This window comes from Theropithecus gelada, chromosome 7b, assembly GCF_003255815.1.
Source record: "Theropithecus gelada isolate Dixy chromosome 7b, Tgel_1.0, whole genome shotgun sequence".
NCBI lineage: Eukaryota > Metazoa > Chordata > Mammalia > Primates > Cercopithecidae > Theropithecus > Theropithecus gelada.
The window spans coordinates 101,588,933-101,610,365 of NC_037675.1; the positions used below are offsets into that span (position 1 = coordinate 101,588,933).

Genomic DNA, 21,433 nt, shown 5'->3' on the forward strand with positions numbered 1-21,433 from the left:
TGGAGGGCTATGTTGATTCTTAGAGGCCTCCTGGAGTCTGATTGAGAAGTTCGGAGCGCAGCCTCCCACTTGGAATCGCATGTTCAGGAGACAGGCTGTCAGACAGGATTGAGGGATGGGGCATGTTTAGCTAGGAATGGAAAAGAAATTCTTGGTAAACCAAGACATTAGAGAAAATGGCAGGAAATCTGGTCCATAACAATTTTTAGGGACCTCAGTAGAAAGACCAATTTTCACAGATTTGGTTTTAGCCCATGTGGACTACCACCTTAAAGTGGTCAGACATGTTAAGAAAGTCAAAGATTCCTGGTTTTTATAACTAAATAGGGATATCTTACATGTTTAATGCTCTTTATGGTTAATGGAGCACTTTTCATGCCTGTTATTTTATTCTCCCAGTAAGGATAATGATACAAGAATTATTATCACCATTTTGCTGAACAGGTAGACATAAAACCAGGTAATCAGTTGTGGGGAAAATATATAGTAAGTTGTGGTACCATTAGCCAAAATCTAACTAAATCGCACATTCAGGGTGAAAAACCTAAAGGATTTTTAGTTGAGAATGAGTTTTGGTCACCAAAAAATGTGGCTGTTGCAGTGGCTCATGTCTGTAATCCCAACACTTTGGGAGGCCAAGGCAGGTGAATCACTTGAGCCCAGGAGTTTAAGACCAGCCTGGGCAACATAGTGAGACCCCATCTCTACAAAAAAATATATAAAAATTAGCTGGGCCTGGTGGGGCATGCCTGTAGTCCCAGCTGCTCAGGAGGCCAGGTGGGAGATTCTGTTGAGTCCAGGAGGTTGAGGTTTCAGTAAGCTGTGATCGCGCCACTGCATTCCAGCCCGGGTGACAGGGCAAGAGTGTCTCAAAAAAACAAAAACAAAAAATGTTAGTGAATTCTCAGGCTGAATTAGTAGTAGAGTGAATTGATAGAGGTAGAATAAATTAATAGAGGTGGAGCGAATTTGTGGAGGCAGAGGTTCAGAAGAAGGGAGACTACTGTCCTGCTCTGGTCTGCATGGGTCATTCTTCCCACAGAACGCTGGTACCGCATCTGAGTACAACAAACTGGAATCTACAAGAAGAAGGGCATCCAAACTGGTGAAAGATCTGAAAGTGGTATAATATGGGGAACAATCAAAGGAGTAACAAGAGATATTTACTTGGAGAAGATAGAAACTGAAGGGGGCATGACCACAGTTTTCAAGTCTCTGAAGGGTGCCATGTGGAAGAGAAATCTCACTTTCAGTGTGGACCCTGGAGAACAGAACTAGGAATATTGCATGGATGCTATAATGAAAAAGATTTTAACGCAGTAAAAGGATGAGCTTTCTTACAAGCATACCGTTGAAAGATGGAAACTATTACATTGCCAGCCTGAGAGGTAAGATTCTGGGAAAGACAGTCTGTCATCAAGTAGAGATTTGGATGAGATGAGACCTCTAAAGTCTTTGCCAGTCTGTAGATTCTGTAGTTTTTAGATCCAGGTATATATGGGGTCAAGAAGATAGTTCTCCACTATCAAGCATCTTTCTTTTTTGTAAAGGACTCTTGACTCTTTTTACCCAGAAGCCCCCAGAACGTGTGAAGACAGTACAGTCATGCACCCCGTAACGACGGGGATACATTCTGAGAAATGCGCCCCTGGGGGATTTTGTTGTCGTGTGAGTGTGCTCACACAAACCTAGATGGTACAGCCTGCTACACACCTGGGCTGTGTGGTACAGCCTGTTGCTCCTAGGCTACACACCCGTACAGCATGTCACCGTACTGAATACTGCAGGCAGTTGTAACAGTGGTATTTGTGTGTGTAAACATACGTGAGTGTAGAAAAAGTATAGTAAAAATACCGTGCTATAGTCTTATGGGACCACCATCGTATATAGTCTGTTGTTGACCAAAACATCTTTATGTGGTCCATGATTATATTTGGAGTTGCAAGACCTTTCTTTAAAAGAACAGGAAAGGCACCCTACTTACTCCTACATTCCCCAGAATAAAACTTGTGCAAACGTTGTAATTATGGGCTGCTATGCAAAAAGTTCGACATTTTAAAATGTTCATCCTTCAGCAAGTGTCCAGATCAGTTCAGCCAAACCTTGGAGAATTATTTTTAAAATAAAGCTGATAAGGAGATCCCAACAAGCCTCCAAAAACAAAAAGTTGAAAGTGAACAATTGGAAACAGATAAACCTTACAAACACTAGCCAAAAGAAATTGATGTGGCTATGTTAATATCAAAGTAGACTTTAAGGCAACAAGTATTCCTAAAGATAATAACAAACTTTTTAATGATAAAAGGGCAGTTGAAAAAGAAGTCATAGCATCTCTACATTTGTATGAATCCATTCATATATCTTCAAAACACATAAAGCAAAAATCTAAAGGGAGAAAGGGACAAATTCAGAAGCATGGCTGGAGATTCTAATCATACCTCCAAGCTACAGATTGAATAAAGAAATAGAAATAAGTAAAGACAGAAAACTTGAATCACATTGTTAACCAACTTGAGCTAATTTACATTGGTAGAAACTATAGCCAACAACTGTATGATGCATAGTCTTTTCAAGTAAACATAAAACATTTACTGAAATAGACCATCTGCTGGGCCATAAAGCAAGTGTCAAGTTAAATAGGATGGAACTCATACAGAGTATGTTCTTTGACCACAGAGGAATTAAACCAGAAATTAGTAACAGAGGGTAACTTTTAAAATCTCCAAATGTTTGGAAATGAAGTAGTGTAATACTGGATGAACCATGAGACAGAAAAGAAATCACAATGTAAACTAGAAAATATTTTGAACTGAACAGTAATGACAATATAACATAGCAATACTTGTGGGATGCAGATAGAACAGTACATATGAGCTGGGCGCAGTGGCTCATGCCTGTAATCCCAACACTTTGGGAGGCCAAGGAAGGAGGACCACCTGAGGCCAGGAGTTTGAGACCATCCCGGTCAATATGGCGGGACTCCACCTGTACCAAAAAAATTTTTTTAATAACTGGGTGTGTTGCATGTGCCTGTAGTCCCTGCTACTCAGGAGGCTGAAGCTGGAGGATCACTTGAGCCCAGGAGTTTGAGGCTGCAGTGAGCCATGGTGGTACTACTGCACTCCAGCCTGGATGACAAAGTGATACCTTGTCTCAAAAACAAAAAAGCCCCAAAAAGTACATATGGGGAAATGTATAGCTATAAATGCATATATGAGAAAAAGAAGAATGTTTGAAATTCAGTGATCTATGCCACTATCTCAAGAAGGTAGAAGAAAAATGACAGCAAATTAAACCCAACAAAAGTAGAAGGAAGGAAAAAATAAAAACTAATGAAGTAGAAAGCAGATGTATGATAGAGACACACAAAAATATCTTGGTTTTTTTGAGGGAAAAAGTTGGTTCTTTGAAAAGTAAAATTAATAAACCTCTATTGAGAGTGAGAAAGAAAAACACAAATTGCCAATATAATGAATGAAAGGGGAAATCACTACAGATCGTAGAAACATTAAAAACATAGGATAACATTATTAATAACCTTATGCCAGTAAACTTGACAGCTTAGATAAGATGGACATATTCCTTGAAAAACATAAAGAAGAAACAATGCCAATCTTACATTACTCCTTCAGAGATGAGAGAAGCAAAGTCCACTTCTTATGGTGTCTTCCTATAAGCATGCTGTATAACCGGGATACAAAAACTGCACAAGAACCTTACAGGAAAAGAAAATTGCAAGCCATTATTTCTAATGAACGATAATGCAGTAAGTAAGCCTGAACAAAAGATTAATGACTTGAATCTAATAATGTATTAAAAAGAAAATTTTGACAAATACGATTTGTTCCAGAAATGCAAGATTAATTTAATGGAATAAAGCCGGAAAACCATAAGGTCGTCTCACAGGTGTAGAAAAAGCATTTAGTAAAATTCAGTATCCCTTCATGATAAAAACTGAGGAAACTGTAATTAAAAGATAAAAGTGATTTATTTCATCAGATAAAGGGTATCCTCAAACAACAACAAAACAAAAACTATAGCTGATATCATATTCAGTATCCCACTTGCCCCCTGAATTGAGGAACAGGACAAGAATGTTCACTGTCACCTCTCTGATTTAGCAGTTGGAAAGGAAGAAGCAAAACCATCTTACATCGCAGATGACTTGATAGTGTATGTGGAAAATGTGAAAGCTACAAACTAATGATAGTAATATAAGAATATATACTAATATAATTATATTAAGTGAATTTGGCATGGTCACTGGATAGAAGATTGTGATATTATCATGTATGTATTAGTTTTCATCCACACTTTCTAGCTGGTAGATTCCAGATCCCTTATTAGAATGTCGTCATGCTGCCGGCCTCACCTGCCGCTTTTCTCCCCAAGGCAGGAATCGTCCCCTGCTTTTCTGACTGGAAACTGGTCTTAACGAAATTCCCTGACCTACCTTGTCTGATTGTAGGTGCTAAGACCCTCATTTCAGAATGGGTTCTGCCCCATACCCTGGAGGAAGGAATGCTGCAGAGAGGCCAAGGAGAATCTGAATAAACAGGCCTTGCTGGGTTTCCCCACTCAGTCTGTTAGTGTGAGATCATACCCTTTTTGTCCAGTCACATTTCTACACAGTGGTCAATCGTACCCGTCCAGTGAAGTCTCCATAAAAGGCCCAAAAAGGCAGAGTTGGGAGAGCTTCCAGAGAGCTGACCTGGTGGAGGTTCCTGGAGGGGGCATGCCTAGAGAGGGCGGAGAAGCTCCATCCTCTTCCCACATCCTTTGCCCTGTGCGTCTCTCATCTGCCCACTCATCTGTAGCCTTTGTTATGCCCTTTATTAAGAAACAAGTAAACCTAGGTAAGCTGTTTCCCTGAGTTTTGTGAGCACTCTAGCAAATTCATCAGACCCAAGGCAGGGATCATGATAACCCTGATTTATAGCCTATGGGTCAGAAGCACAAGTCACAACCTGCACTTGGACTGGCATCTGAAGTTAGGATAGTCTTGTGGGACTCAGCCCTCAACCTGTGGAACCTGATGCTGTCTCCAGGTACATAACATCAGAATTATAGAGGACACTTGATGTGTACTTGAGAATCTGCAGAATTGCTTACTTGGTGTGTGAGAATAGAGAATAGAAGCTAGGTGCAGTGGCTTTTGACTGTATGAGTATACAACACTTTGGGAGACTGAGGCAGGAGGATCACTTGAGCCCAGGAGTTCAACATAGCAGCATAGCAAGCCTGGGTAACATAGCAAGACCTCGTCTCTACAAATAAAAAAGTTTTAAATTGGCCAGGCATGGTGGCACACACCTGTGTCCCAGCTACTCCGGAGGCTGAGGCAGGAGAATCCCTTGAGCCCGGGAGTTCGAGGCTGCAGTGAGCCATGATCATGCCAGTGCACTCCAGCGTGGGTGACAGAATGAGAGCCCATCTCATTCTGGGGTCTGAAGAGAATAGGAAAAACACTTTAGTTTTTCTTATATCCTTACAAGTACCTATGTCTACTAAAAGACATGTATGAAAATGTTCGTAACAGTTGTATTCATAACAACCAAGAATGCAAAACTACCCATATCCATCAGCAGGAGAATGGAGAAGTTGTGGTTAAAAAATGGAATACTGTGTAACAGTCAATAAGAATTCAGCCAGACTTGGTGGTTCACACCCGTAATCCCAACACTTTGGGAGACTGAGGTGGGCAGATCACCTGAGGTCGGGGGTTCAAGACCAGCCTGGGCAACATGGTGAAACCCCATCAATACTAAAAATACAAAAATTAGCCAGGCATGGTGGCATACACCTATAATCCCAGCTACTTGGAAGGCCGAGGCAGGAGAATCACTTGAACCCAGGAGGCAGAGGTTGCAGTGAGCTGAGATTGTGCCATTACACTCCAGCCTGGGTGACAGGAGTGAAACTCCATCTCAAAAAGGAAAAAGAATGAAATATGGATATGTGCAATAACATGGTGAAACTCATAAACACTGTGTTGAAGGAAGTAAGCCAGAAACAAAAGAGTACATACCATATACCACAGGAGTCCATTTCTGTGTAGCTTAAGAACAGACACGGCTGGGTGCAGTGGCTCACGCCTGTAATCCTAGCACTCTGGGAAGCCAAGGCAAGCGGATCATGAGGTCAGGAGATCGAGACCATCCTGGCTAACACAGCGAAATGCTGTCTCTACTAAAAAATAAAAAAAATTAGCCGGGTGTAGTGGCGGACACCTGTAGTCCCAGCTACTCGGGAGGCTGAGGCAGGAGAATGGCGTAAACCCGGGAGGCGGAGCTTGCAGTGAGCCGAGATCGTGCCACTGTACTCCAACCTGGGCAACAGAGCGAAACTCCATCTCAAAAAAAAAAAAAAGAACAGACATATTTTGCCAATGGTGCTAGAAATAAGAAACATGGTTATCTCTACAGGTGAGTGTTGGGTGATGGGTACTAAATGAAGCAGCCTCACCCAAAAGTGGACTTGCAAAAATGCACATGTTCAGGTGGATACTCTGACTCACTCTAAGCAGAGTAAACGAAGAGGTGGAACCATTAGATACTGAGATTTTAGCTGTTGGCTGGTCAGGTCTGGCAATTAAGAAACACTGGCCGCCTCAACAGATGGTCAAGTGACATTGGCCTTTTGTCACTGCACATACGTCCAAAACACATTGCACTGGACTCCTGTTTTAGAAGTCAATTTTCAAATAATAAATACAAATTTTGTAATGCTCATGTCTCTCTGGCCATTTGGCTTACAGGGATATATCCTGTAGAAATACATCTTCACAAGACTATTCAGTGCAGTGTTATTTATAATATTCATCTTACATATGAGGAAACTGATATGAGCAACTTGTCTAAGGTTATACAACCGAAAAGTAATAAAGCCAGGGTTTTAATGCAGTACCCTCTGACGTAAAACCCTCTGCTCATTCCTTGTACCTAGTATAACTGTCTTCAAAGCAGTTGTAGACTGTTGGGGGCTGTGTGTAGACACCAAACAGCAGCACTTGGTGAGCAGCCTTTGTACTGCGGTTACAGATAGAACAGAAACGGCAGGGCCAGGAGCCCTCAATCAGCGACCAGCCATGTGTGGCAGAGCCCAGAGAACTTACAGAACAGGGATGCATCCTCTAGAAAGGCTTCACTGCACTCTCCCAGTCCAAATCCTAAAACCTCCTGCAGTTGGAAGTGATTTGTGAGGCTCCAAAGCTTAGTGCTAGGACCAGAGAGGGAATTCTAGGAAGAAGGATTTCAGCTCATTATACAACAGTACCCCCCTTAGCTGTGGCTTTGCTTTCTGAGGTTTCACATACCCAAGTCCACTGCAGGCTAAAAATATTAAATGGGAAATTACAGAAATAAACAAGTCATAAATTTTATTTTTTTTATTTTATTTTATTTTATTTTTTTTGAGACGGAGTCTCGCTGTGTCCCCCAGGCTGGAGTGCAGTGGCGCGATCTCGGCTCACTGAAAGCTCCACCTCCCAGGTTCACGCCATTCTCCCGCCTCAGCCTCCGAGTAGCTGGGACTACAGGCGCCCGCCACCGCGCCCGGCTAGTTTTTTGTATTTTTAGTAGAGATGGGGTTTCACCATGTTAGCCAGGATGGTCTCGATCTCCTGACCTCGTGATCCACCCGCCTCGGCCTCCCAAAGTGCTGGGATTACAGGCTTGAGCCACCGCGCCCGGCCATAAATTTTAAATTATGTGCCGTCCCAAACATTATAATTGTTCTATTTTATTATTAGTTATTGTTGTTAGTCTCTGACTATGGCTAATTTATGAGTTAAATTTTATCATAGGTATGTATGGATAGGAAAAAACATAGTCTATATAGGGTTCTGTACTACCCACATTTTAGGCATCCACTGGGGGTCTTGGAACCAATTCTGCATGGATAAGCGGGGACTACCATACTGGAAAAAAAAATCGCAAAGTCCTCAGCTTCTAAATCCAATTTTCCCATTAACTTACTGTGTAACTTTGGACAAGTCACTCATTCTCCCTGGACCTCATTTCCCTACTGTAAAAAGAGCGGATTGAGTTAGATAATCCCTAAGGTGCTGTTTAGCCCCTTCAATGATTATCTGCTAGCCATACTATCCATATTCTGGATTAGGCATCAGCTGCCCCTCAATTCTCATTTCCTCCAAGAGCCACTTTGAGGTTTGGGGGAAAAAATATTCTCACTCACCTTAAGTTCCCCTCTGAGAGTGTAGCCAACCAGAGATCTCAAATCATAGGGTTCTAGGCCGGGTCCAGTGGCTCATGCCTGTAATCCCAGCACTTTGGGAGGCCAAGGCGGGAGGATCACTTGAGGTCAGGAGTTCGAGACCAGCCTGGCCAACATGGTGAAATCCTGACTCTACTAAAACAAAAATTAGCTGGGGCATGGTGGCATGCACCTGTAGTCCCAGCTACTCGGAGGCTGAGACAGGAGGATCATTTGAACCCAGGAGGTGGAGGCTGCAGTGAGCCAAGATTGTGCCACTGCACTCCAGCCTGGGCGACAGAGCAAGACACTATCTTAAAAAAAACCATACTAAAGGCCAGGTGCAGTGGCTCACGCTTGTAATCCCAGCACTTTGGGAGGCTGAGGTGGGTGGATCATGAGGTCAGGAGATCAAGACCATCCTGGCTAACATGGTGAAAACCCATCTCTACTAAAAATACAAAAACATTAGCTGGGTGTGGTGGCGGGCGCTGCTCGGGAGGCTGAGGCAGGAGAAATGCTTGAACCCGGGAGGCAGAGGTTGCAGTGAGCCAAGATCACGCCACTGCACTTCAGCCTAGGCAACAGAGCAAGACTCCATCCAAAAAAAAAAACCATACTAAAATTTTCTTTTTAAATCAAATCATAGGGTTCTAAATTTCATTTCCCCAGAATATCTCCTCAAATATCTGGAGACAGTAGTCGGGAGACACTGAAGCATCTTTTATCTTGCTTCAGTATCTCTTAACCATTCCTGATATAAGGTGGTTTCGAGACCTTCTTCAATTTTTAAAGCATTTTCCCCTGGCTTGCTTCAGTTCGCTACTGTCCACTAGAAATGCAACACCAAAAATGAAAACAAAAAAAACTTGAACACAGAACTTCTGATAGGGATTTACTAGGGCAGAATGGAGCAGCTTCTTCTCTTCCCTCATTCTGGTCGCTGTACCAATATTAATGTGTCCTGTAATCTAAAGAGCTATTTTAACAACAGTTAACTTTGCTAGTTCTTATTCTCTGGTAGTTATTAGTTACTAGTTATTATTTACTAGTTCTTATTAGTCATTTTTCCGATGACCTATAACTAAACCTAGTCTCCCACAGTCCAGATCTTTTGTTTTAGCGGTGTATGCATGTGAATCTATACTCCTAGCACAAAGAGCAAAAAAATAGAGAACCACCCTGGAACTTGTGTGTAGATGCTGGCCAAAATATGTGCCTGTGAATATGTAACAATTAAATTGTGAAACAGTTACGGGTGGTGGTGGTGGTGGTGGTGTTTGAGACATAGTCTGGCTCTGTCACCCAGGCTGGAGTGCAGTGGCACAATCTCGGCTCACTGCAACCTCCACCTCCTGGGTTCAAGCGATTCTCATGCCTCAGCCTCCCAAGTAGCTGGGACTGCAGGCACCCACCACCATTCTCGGCTAATTTTTGTATTTGTTGTAGAGACAGAGTTTCGCCATATTGGCCAGGCTGATCTTGAACTTCTGACCTCAGGTGATCCTCCCACTTTGGCCTCCCAAAGTCCTGGGATTACAGGTGTGAGCCACCATGCCCGGCCTCAGTTACACTTCTTTAGCTGATTTAGTGTACTGTGTGTGTGTCTCCCCTTTTCCCTGCCTCTGCCTGTCATAGGAAGACCCAAGCCCACCTTCCACCCAAGACTTGGAAAACAGCTTTTCTGGATGTCACTCATGTTTGCTGTCCTCTGGCTTTACCTTATCCAGCAGCACAGCTGTGTGGAGCAGTAGAGGAAAATGAGAAATCATAGAGAGAGTTATCCCCAACCTCAGATCACACAGTCCTTGCAACCTCAAAGCCAGACAAAATCTGAGAAATCATCTTGTACTTACTTCTAAAGCAAAATCCTTTCCATGACGTCTCTAAGAGCTGGTGCTCCGGCCTCATCCAGACTCTGCTTGCATGCTTCCATTCATAGAGATCATCATATTTCTCGGTTCAGTCACTGACAGCCTACCTTGTGCCAGGAGCTGTGTCAGTTACTTTCTCATATGTAATTTAATCCTCACAACACACTGTGAGGGTGCCATGCCATAGCCATATCACATTCTTCTCCATTTGACAGACCAAAAAACCGATCATTCATGAGTGTGGTGATGTTAGATCATGTGGCTTTGAGCTAGAAGGGATGGGAAGCAGAATTAGGGCTCCAGCCCCAGCATCTTTTCCTCCAGGGCACCACTTAGGAATATAGTCTTAAAGTCCTTTGAGGCCGGGCGCGGTGGCTCAACCCTGTAATCCCAGCACTTTGGGAGGCCGAGGCGGGTGGATCACGAGGTCAGGAGATCGAGACCATCCTGGCTAACATGGTGAAACCCCGTCTCTACTAAAAATACAAAAAACTAGCCGGGCGTGGTGGCGGGCGCCTGTAGTCCCAGCTACTCGGAGGCTGAGGCAGGAGAATGGCATAAACCCGGGAGGCGGAGCTTGCAGTGAGCCGAGATCGCGCCACTGCACTCCAGCCTGGGTGACACAGCGAGACTCCGTCTCAAAAAAAAAAAAAAAAAAAAAAAAAGTCCTTTGAAATAATCCTCTTTTAAATGTCTAAAAGAGCAGAGGTTTAGAGGTCAGGCAGACCTGGTGTTGAATCCCCTGGCAGCTTGTAAGCACCTGAATGTCTGGATTCTGTCGTCTCTGTATCCTTCCCTGCTGGGCCTGGCATTGCTCCTGGCAGTAGTTGATGCTTTTTGATTAATAATGAAGGTATGAATAATGCTGTATACATGTGTGGTACATAAACTTTCCCAAGTTATTCTTTTGACAAATAACCCACTTATTAATGCATTCGAAGTATTGGACACTGTGCAGAGGGCTATAGGAGGCATAAATATGAATTATAGAAGACTTGCCCTTAGGAGCTTTATATCTAGAAGGTAAGCTATAAATAAGTTGTAGATAAGATACGTATCACAGTGTGATCTTCGCAGTAACCTCATTAGATTGATAAAGTCAGAATTATTATCCCCATCATAACCCCAGCGAAGTACAGTGACTGCCATGAGTGGAGTGGCTGAGAGGCAGGGCCAAACCAGAGCCCAGGGAACCTGCCTCCGAGCTCAGCTGTTCATCTGGAGGTTGTAACTACATAGCATTGTTAGTGAAAGGAAAGAACAGGTTTTGCAAACCCTCACTGTTCTATATGTTATGGTCTGAAAATCTACCTGATACTGCTTTTCCCTTCTTCAAACCCCATCCTCATCTTCCTGTCCTCTCAAGGATACAGTATACTTGCCCCATCGCAGCGCCCTCCAGCTCACTTACGTTTTATTTATTTATACGTATTTCTCTCTCCTTTCTCCTCCAGGTTGTGATCAATTATTCAATCGTGAAAGGGCTGAAGTACAATCAGGCCACGCCAACCTTCCACCAGTGGCGAGATGCCCGCCAGGTCTACGGCTTAAACTTTGCAAGTAAAGAAGAGGCAACCACATTCTCCAATGCAATGCTGTTTGCCCTGAACATCATGAATTCCCAAGAAGGAGGTAAGTAGGACTTTGTCTTGGCCTGATGCCGAGACCCTCTCTTGTTCTACCTCTGCCCTCCCACAGCTCTGGCTCTCCGGGTGTCCTAGCACTGTCACTGCATTGAGCCGAGGTTGCATGTGTCCTCAGAGAAAGCTGCTGCCTGCCTCTAGATTTAGAGATACAACAGTTCAGAGGAGGAAAGAATGGAGTTTGTATCTCTTTGCCACTTGTGAGATGTAGATTTGTACAGATGTGTCCCTGAAGCTACATATCCAGATCTGTTTTAAACTTGCCATCCTGTTTCCGTATTCCAGAACAATCGTTTGAGAGAGATGGGAGAAAACAATCAAGACTTTATTTTTGAATTTAATTATTCATTCATATGTTTAACAAAAGTTTATTAAATACTTAGGGCAAGAAACTGTGTTGGCAAAATAGATGAGAAGTGAACAGCGGCCTTCCCCTCAAGGCTCTTCGTTTTTCAGGGTAGACAGGTTCTCAAACAGCTAAGTGGAATGTATTGCAGTAAGTGTTTTAATAAAGGTACATGTAAGGTACTTAGGGACCACAGAATAGGATGTAAGTAACTGCCCGTCAGAGCCGCCAAGGGAGACTTCCACAGTGGTGGTGCCATCTGAGCCGGAGTTCTGGGTGAGCAGGTCACAGGCAGAGGCTGGAGTGGGCATCGCAGGCAGGAAAAGCAGCGAAGGCAGAAGGGCCGGAGTGAGCCCGCATGTGCTGGGAAGAGGGCGATGCAGCATTTCTGGGGCCTGGAGTGCTGACAGGAAAGAGATTGGAAATGAAATTGGAACGGCACTGGGGCTTGCACAGTGAAAGGCCCCAAATACTGGAAGACGTTGGGCTGGCTTGATACTTAGGGTAGACCATGGGAGAGGGACTAGCAAAAAGTTTTTCAGCAGGGCAGTTAAAGCAAAGAAGCAAAATTACGTGTGGCTTTTATTGGACATTTGCAGTGGTAGCTTTGGAGGGAGAAACGAGGCTTTCCCAGGATGGGTGTCTTGATTGCCTGGGTTATGGTCCTGCCGTTGGCTGGAGAGCCTACCTTGGGAGAACTTGGTGGTTAAGAACCAGGCATGGAGTCACACTGGTCAGTTCGAGTCCTGGTTCTGACATATGCTAGCAGAGGAACTCCTGAGCAAGTTACTGAATGTTTTTGTGCCTCAATTTCCTTACCTATAAAATGGGGGGGACATAGGGTTGTTTTTACATTTAAATGAACTAGAATGTAAAATGTTTCTTAGGTTGCCTGGCCTAGTAACAACTCTATTAGCATTTGTGAGTATTATTACGATCATTATTGTTGCTGCTGCTGTTACTGCTACCAGAATTGAGGTGGGAAATGAAGAGACACAGTACTCAGGACCTGGAGGGCTATGGCATTTAAATATGTCCTGGGACCAGGCGTGCTGGCTCAGGCCTATAATGCTAACACTTTGAGAGACCAAGGAAGAAGGATCACTTGAGGTCCAGAGTTCAAGACCAACCTGGGCAACATAGCAAGACCCTGTCTCTACAAAAAAAAAAAGAAAAAAATGTGTGTACAGAGCCTGATATGTTGGAGCTTTAGGACCCGCTTTAAGCTCTAGGAGATCTGGGCATGGTGGTGCATTATGCCTGCAGATCGTGAGGCTGAGGTAGAAGAATCACTTGAGTCCAAGAGTTTGAGTCCAGCCTGGACAGCATTGTGAGAGCCTGTCTCTTACACACACACGTACACACACACACACACACCCGCTCTCTCTCTCTCTCTCTCTCTCGGAGAGTTTTGTGGGTTTTTTAAGTAAATAAAGAACATGTTTTGAACATGCTTCCCACGGGTCGTGCATAGAGCAGGTACTTGCAGCTTTCCCTTCTTGACAATGCTCCAAAGTTTGTGGACTTTCTGCTTAGTACTTGGATAGCATCGTAAAGAAGCATCTTAACCGTGGCAGTGTTGAGTGATGATTACAGGGCCTGAGGCATCGTAAGCGCCCGGCAAATGTTTACGAAACTGTTTCCACCCAAGAACCGTGAGCTGAGTTTAACATTTCCACCTGAACTTACCTCGCCTGCCTCCAGGATGTGGGAGTTAAGCTTTATTTTACTTGTACATGCAGTTACCTTGAGGGCAAAAAAAAAAATAAGGCACTTTCAGAGCTAGTGCTTAAATTAAGTAAAAACTACTAGTTATTTTATTAAATTCACCAGAGAATCACAGGTAACTCAGTTAATCCTGCCCTCATTTTCAGATAAGAAAGCCATGCCCCATTATGAGGAAATAACTTATCGGTGTCAGATGGTAAGATCCAGAACCCGACCTCCTACATCCCCTGGGATTGAATGAGTGTCTTGTTGAGGCAGGGGTGGGAGACATCAGCTAGTTTGGATGTGTGCATACAATGTGAGAGTACCCTGGTTTGAAGCTTTCATGAGGGGGAACAGTTAGTTACCCATTCTGGTTCAGCTGGCAGTGGCCTCCTTTGCATGGACTGGAGGTCCTACAGCCCACTGACGAATAAGCTTTTGCTTCAGCCGAGGTCCAAGTCTACTGACAGTACCATGCGCAGATGCACAGATGCAGCTTGATGAGCTGTTACACACGTGCGTGCGCGGTTCCCAGTGCCAGACCGAGAAAGAAAATGTGGTCAGCACCGAAAGGCCCCTCTCCACAGTCCCTGAACTTAAGAATAGATAGGAAGTCCACTTTTGTTTTTGAGCGTCATGTAAATGAAATCATACAGTGTGCCTGATTAGCTTGGCTTGTTGGCATGTGTCTGTAGTCTCAACTACTTGGGAGGCTGAGGCTTGAGCCCAGGAGGCAGAGGTTGCAGTGAGCCAAGATTGCACCACTGCACTCCAGCCTGTGTGACAGAGCAAGAGTCTGTCTCAAAAAAAAAAAAATGGAAGTATGAACCTTCCAATATTTATGTGGCTAAGGTAGTCTGCTGAGGACCATGCAAAGATAATGCCATGATGTAAGCACCATCTACTTGGAAACATGTTGATTGTCCCATTTTCCACGATTACCCTCATGTGGTAGAGGGCATTCTTGTATTTTTATGTGTATGTGTACTTTGTATCTCATGTGTCCATACTTGTATGCTTGTCCAGTTATTTTCCTTGGGCATGTTTCTGTGTCAAACAATATATGTGCTTTTCAAGTTTTGGGTCCAGGCATGGTGGCTTATGCCTGTAATCCCAGCACTTTGGGAGGCCAAGGTGGGCAGATCACCTGAGGTCAGGAGTTCGAGACCAGCCCGGCCAACCTTGTCTCTACTAAAAAGACAAAATTAGGCCGGGTGCGGTGGCTCACACCTGTAATCCCAGTACTTTGGGAAGCTGAGGCAGGCGGATCACCTGAGGTTGGGAGTTCAAGACCAGCCTGACAAACATAGAGAAACCCCATCTCTACTAAAAATATAAAATTAGACGGGCATGGTGGCGCATACCTGTAATCCCAGTTACTCGGGAGGGTGAAGCAGGAATCGCTTGAGCCCAGGAGGCGGAGGTTGCGGTGAGCTGAGATTGCACGATTGCACTCCACTCTGGGCAACGAGAGGGAAACTCCATCTCAAAAAAAAAAAAAGACAAAATTAACTGGGCGTGGTGACACATGCCTATAATCCCAGCTACTTGGGAGGCTGAGGCAGGAGAATCACTTGAACCCAGGTGGCAGAGGTTGCAGTAAGCCGAGATGTACACCATTATGCTCCAGCCTGGGCAACAAGAGTAAAACTCCGTCTCAAAAAATAAATAAATAAAAATTAGAAAATAAAGTTTTGGGAAGTCTCGCCAAATGCCTTCTAGCATGAACATCCTGGTTTACACGCTGTCCAGCAAGAGACAGTTGCCCACCCCTCAGACTTCATAAGCACTAGGCATTAATACTCTCATTAATCTTTGTAAACACAAGAGAAGGGAAAACATTTTGATTTTGCATTTTTCTTTTTTGGGGAGGATGGAGTCTTGCTCTGTCACTCAGGCTGGAGTGCAGTGGCACTGTCTCGGCTCACTGCAACCTCTGCCTCCTGGGTTCGAGCGATTACCTTGCCTCAGCCTCCTGAGTAGCTGTGATTACAGGCGCCCACCACCATGCCTGGCTAATTTTTGTATTTTTAGTAGAGACAAGGTTTCGCCATGTTGGCTAGGCCTGTCTGGAACTCCTGACCTCAAGTGATCCGCCCGCCTCAGCCTCCCAAATGCTGGGATTGCAGGTGTGAGCCACCACGCCTGGTCTGACTTGCATTTTTCTTTACTGGTAAGGATGAACATTTTTCATACATTAGTAGGCAATTTCATCTTTTCCATTATTTTCATCAGTACCTTTGACAAATGCAGCACAGCATGGAGGAACACAGCCTCCTTGCACCTTTTGTTATATCTGCATGATTTCCCACTCCCCAGGTGCGTGCATCCTCTAATGACAAAGCAATCTTGTATTTCCTTCCGCAAATGAATGGAGGCAGCCTGATGTCATGTGGTATGTTCCAGGCTCATGATAGAGGATAAGTACACCTCTTTGACTGTCAGGTGATGTCTACATTGTCTACATTTTAGGAGTTACTGTTATTTGTGTTTGTCGTTCCTTGGACCTTTCCTTCTGCTGGAGAAACTTCTTGTTTAGCGCCTAGAGTCATGTTGGTGGGTCACAGATTCCTTGGCTCTTCCTCGTCTGGCTTCTGAAAGAGACGCCATCTGGTGTAATGGTGGGGAAGGGCGAGCTAGCAGCTAGGAGACCTAGATTCCTCCAGAAGTGCCAGAGGGAGGATTGGCATTTTCTTTCTCCCGTGCCGGCCCACACCCACCCGTTCCTCTTCTCTCCTTAAAGGGCACTTCCAACCAGAGTATTTCTCTGCTGCCTGCTGATCTTGGCACCCACCATTGTACTGTCACCTACTTTTAAAAATGAACAGAAAGGCTGGGCACGGTGGCTCATGCCTGTAATCCCACCACTTTGGGAGGCTGAGGCGGGCGGATCACGAGGTCAAGAGCTCAAGACCATCCTGGCCAACATGGTGAAACTCCATCTCTACTAAAAGAAAAAATACAAAAATTAGCTGGGCGTGGTGGCATGCACCTCTAGTCCCAGCTACTTGGGAGGCTGAGGCAGGAGAATCGCTTGAACCTAGGAGGCAGAGGTTGCAGTGAGCTGAGATCGCCTCACTGCACTTCAGCATGGTGACAGAGCGAGACTCCGTCCCCAAAAAAAAAAAAAAAAGGGACAGAAACCAGAGGCAAGATTTCGTGGCTCTGGGGCTTGAGAGGTTGTCATTTTACATTGTCCCAGAGATTTTTTTTTTTTTTTTTAAGGAAAAGGATACCAAAAATGACAAGAGCACACAGGGAGCTTTCAGATGAGCTTGTGTTTTTCTTTTCTAAAAATATACAAACAGTAGAAAGGCACACAGCCAAGGACAGATGTAGAAAAGGCAGCGTCCTGTAGGGATTGGATGCCAAGCTTTTCAAATATTGTTCCCTCCCTGGAATGTTTTCTTAGCATCTCTGCTTATCAACATCCTCCCCAGCCCTCTGGATCCAGCCTAATGCTCTCTCAGCAAAGCTTTCCTCCTCCCTCAACTTCTGTCTCTCCGCTTGGCCTCCCGGGACACTTGGTTTCTACCTCTCTTTATCCATTTCCTCTTCATTTTGCCTGCTCATGTACTGATCTTTCCTCTCCTACTGGGTGTCCCTTTCTCTGGGATGACTTCTGTGGCCCCCCCTCATGCCCACCCCAGGTCAGGGTGAGGCGCCCCTTCTGTGTGCTCCCCATGCTCCCCATTGCCATTTACATCTTTGTAATATTAAGATCCGGTTGCTGTTTGGTCTCCCACAAGGCTGTTGTGAGAGGCAGAGACACAACAGCTCCTGTTCCCCGTTGGATCCCAGCACCCATCACAGTGCATGATGCATCTACAGACGCAAAAGAGCTGTTGAGTGTTGAGTACATAGATACAAGCTCCTGAGGGCAGGTGGTATGTGCCACCTGTCTGTGTTTTTCACATCCCTGCGCCCAGGGCCCTGTGTGCTATGGGTATATGCATGCACGTGCTGCAGGAGGGTGCGTGTGAGCGGGTGTGTATACATGTGGGGGGGGGTGTGTATGTACTGATCTTGAGCAAGTTACTTGATCTCCCTGTACCCCAGTTGCCTGACCTGTACCTGCCCATTGGTGGTTCTGAGGATTAACTGTAATCATCCCTTTAGAGTGCTCAGGACAGTTCCTAACACCCAGTAAGTATTTGGCAAATAGTTGCTGTCTTTTTAAAACCCACTGTGACCTTTTCAGGTGGCACTGGGCTGGGGACAAGTGCAGAGTCTGCCTCTGCATTCAGCAGCCCCAGGGGACTTGACTTTTGAGTTCTTCTATTTATTATGACAGAAGTGGTTTAAATCTTCTTCCTCTCAGGCAGACCTTCAGCCATTACTTTTCTTTTTCTTTATTGTAATATCTGGTCCTGAAAGCTGAAAGTCATTACTTTTCATGGTTTATCAGATCTCTGGCTTTGGCTGCTCCTTTCCTCATACTGGATCAATTGGTTATTCATGTGGATAATATTGTCTCAAAGCATGAGTTATTTTATGGATCGTGCCTCCTAACTAGTGAAGGTGGCCATTTGGTTTATTTGAGACAATTCTAAGGAATAAGGAGCTCTCCACACTAGCGTGAGGGTCCCAGGGCCAAGATGTTTCCCTGCTCCTCAGAAAGTTCTTAGAGAACTTTGCAAGGTTTTTATAAACCTTACAAAGCTCCCATTATGTTGGGGATGAGGTAGTTATGCATTAAAAATAGTCATAACAGTTAATGGTCCTAATAATAATCTTTATTTGGAACTATAAGAAGTCTGAGTGCCGGCCGGGCGCGGTGGCTCAAGCCTGTAATCCCAGCACTTTGGGAGGCCGAGACGGGTGGATCACGAGGTCAGGAGATCGAGACCATCCTGGCTAACATGGTGAAACCCCGTCTCTACTAAAAAATACAAAAAACTAGCCGGGCGATGTGGCGGACGCCTGTAGTCCCAGCTACTCGGGAGGCTGAGGCAGGAGAATGGCGTGAACCCGGGAGGCGGAGCTTGCAGTGAGCTGAGATCCGGCCACTACATTCCAGCCTGGGCGACAGAGCGAGACTCCGTCTCAAAAAAAAAAAAAAAAAAAAAAAAAAAAGAAGTCTGAGTGCCTATTTGAGAAAGAGTTTCCCTGGATGAATCACTGCAGGAACGCGAGAAAGAAGCATGGCAGCTCCACTGTGAGATCAAATGTGTAGATAAAGAATCCCCTCACTGAGCTGCAGTCACAAGTGAATTTAAAGATAGGAAGGGTTTTAGGGATGTATAATCCAGTTTCTCCTCCCTTTACCTTTTTTTTTTTTAAAAAAAAAAAAAAAAACCTTTGGAGCTACTGCTGTAGCTGAAGGAAAAGAAGGGATGGGAGCTGGCCTCACAGAGGGCTTTGTAGAGCCACTGGGCCCCAGAGTCACACCTTGCACCGGTCATGCCAACATCCAGGGCCACACCCTTGCTGCTCCACCTACTGCCTCCTGTTGGGCAGCTGCAGCCAGTGCCCTTGGCCCTGCATGTTTACTCCTTCGTGGTACTTAGCATGTTTTATTCAGGATGCCTCTTTGGTACCAGCATCCCTACCAGCATGCTAGTCTTATGGGGAGCAGAACCTGTGTTGTCTCAGTCATCCCTGCCTCTCTAGAACAAGTACAGAGGGGACCCACCACGGGGACTCAGGATATGTGTGATAACTGCACGAACCTTTTCACCTTTTGAATCTCAGCAACCCTCTAAGAACAGGGACCGCAGTTCTAGCCTTCCAGACTGAGACTCAGGAGGCCTGGCTCTTGCCCTAGTCCCACCATCTGCTTACTATGTGGCCTCATCAGGTCTAGTGACATTTGCAAGCCTCAGTATCCTCATTTGGAACACAGAGTACTGATTGTCCTCCGCAGTCTTTTACCAGGCAAGAGGCCCTTTTCTTCAGGGTGCTGGGTAAGCTGTCATCTGCTTGGTAAGAGGTCATGGTGTTGAGGGAACCAAGAGATCTGGGTGCTAGACCTGGCCGTGCTCTTCCTTTGCATGTGACTTGGGCAACTCACTTCTCTTTCTTGGGCCTTGGTTTCTTTGTCTATGAAATGTAGGTGGTTATCCGTGGCATGTCTGTCTTGCAGCATGAGAGTCCAAGGGGACGATGGCTGTAGAAGTATTCTGAGACAGACAGCCTAGCACAGGCAGGAAGGGCTGTGATGGTGACTAGCAGTAAGTAGTAGTGGTTGTAGCAGCAGCAGCCGCTTGGCCACGTCCCAGCTGAATAAGGAACATGCCTCCCCTGCCACAGTGTCTGAAACTCTGCAGAAAGTTTGACTCTCCATGAGCTTCCTAGAGTCAGGGGGAGAACCTGCCCTGGAAGCCAGGAGGAGGCTCTTGCCCCCACTCAGCCATTGCCTCGCACGTGGCTTCAGTTACGTTTTGTCTTCTTTGTAGGTGTTGATGTTCTAGACTCTGAAATGGCAACGTCAGACTAGACAAGAAGCTCTCACCAGAGACAAAGTGGAAACAGAGAAGGTGTTGGTGATTTAGGGGCAGCGGGGCCAGGGGCGCTAGACACATTGCAGTGTGCAGGATCATCCTGCACAGTGAAGTCTTGTTTTGCATGTCCCACCAAAACATGCCGTTGAAAAACTCATTTATTATCTGAGCCAGAGCTTGCTCTGTTTTAAGAAAAAGCACTTTTTTTTTTAACCAGGTTTAGTATGTGCTGAATTTTCTAGGAATTCAGCTACTGCATACATCAAAAGAAAATCATACTTAATTTTGTTTGTAACTTTACCAAGAGTTGTTTTCTGTTTTGGAAAGTCCTATCTCCAGCATCGTCACTGTGACGTTTCAGTCATCCATAGACCTCCCCTTCGTCACATCCGTTTGCGGCAGCAGCACTCCCAGTGGGTCTGTGGGTGGGTGCAGGTGTGGACCACCTCCGTCTCCTAGCGTAGCTGGATCTGGTTCTTTATGTGTTGTAATGCACATGTTATTATAGACTACTTCTCTTTTCTCTCTCCTTTGCAGTACATGTAAAGCATTATACTGATCTTTTCCTAATTTATGTAGATAGGCTATGTAATCTATGAATTTCACTTCAGGATAATACAAGCGTCATTACAAAATATTATAATAAAAAGGGGACCATTAGGCCTGAGAGAGTTGAAGTTCTGTGAAACTCGGGCTGCTTCCTTCCTACATTGTATCCGTGTCTTGCCTGGTCGTTGCTTAACAGTGCTGTGTAGATAGCACAGTGTCTGTCTCATCTCACAGCCAGGAAAACTGAGCCCCAGAGGGAGGAAGTGAGTACTTGGCCCAAACCATTTCCTGATATGACCCAGTCAGGAAGAGAAGCTGGGATGAGAACACACTCCTCTTCTTCTCCAGTGCCAGGAAGTGTCGTGGGAGCAGCTTGGTCTAGTGGGAAGAGTGCATGTCCTGGAGCCGGGCTACGTTGGGTCTCTGTGACCCTGAGCAAGTCACCTCCCCCATCAGCAGATGGAATGACACCAGAGGCCGGTGGCAGTTCACATGACACGAAGATGCCCGGTGCCTGATATGTGGCCTTCAGGGCTGTGCCCCATGCTGCTCCTCTTTTTGTCCCCACATCCAACAGTTTTCCATTAAACCACTGTAGGTCCTCTCAGAACTTACCAGAGTCATCGTGTCATCGTCTCCCATTACTCCAGGAGA

General features: G+C 45.1%; 1 protein-coding gene across 2 annotated transcripts in view; it reads left to right on the forward strand.

The window, feature by feature from the left end:
- Positions 1 to 21,433, forward strand: part of EVL (Enah/Vasp-like) — a 179,330-nt gene that overhangs the window by 119,976 nt on the left and 37,921 nt on the right. For both annotated transcript variants that reach the window (XM_025391224.1, XM_025391223.1), the window contains exon 3: positions 11,543 to 11,720. In XM_025391224.1, the coding sequence (XP_025247009.1) occupies positions 11,543 to 11,720 (178 nt within the window). The remainder of the gene's footprint in view (positions 1 to 11,542; positions 11,721 to 21,433) is intronic.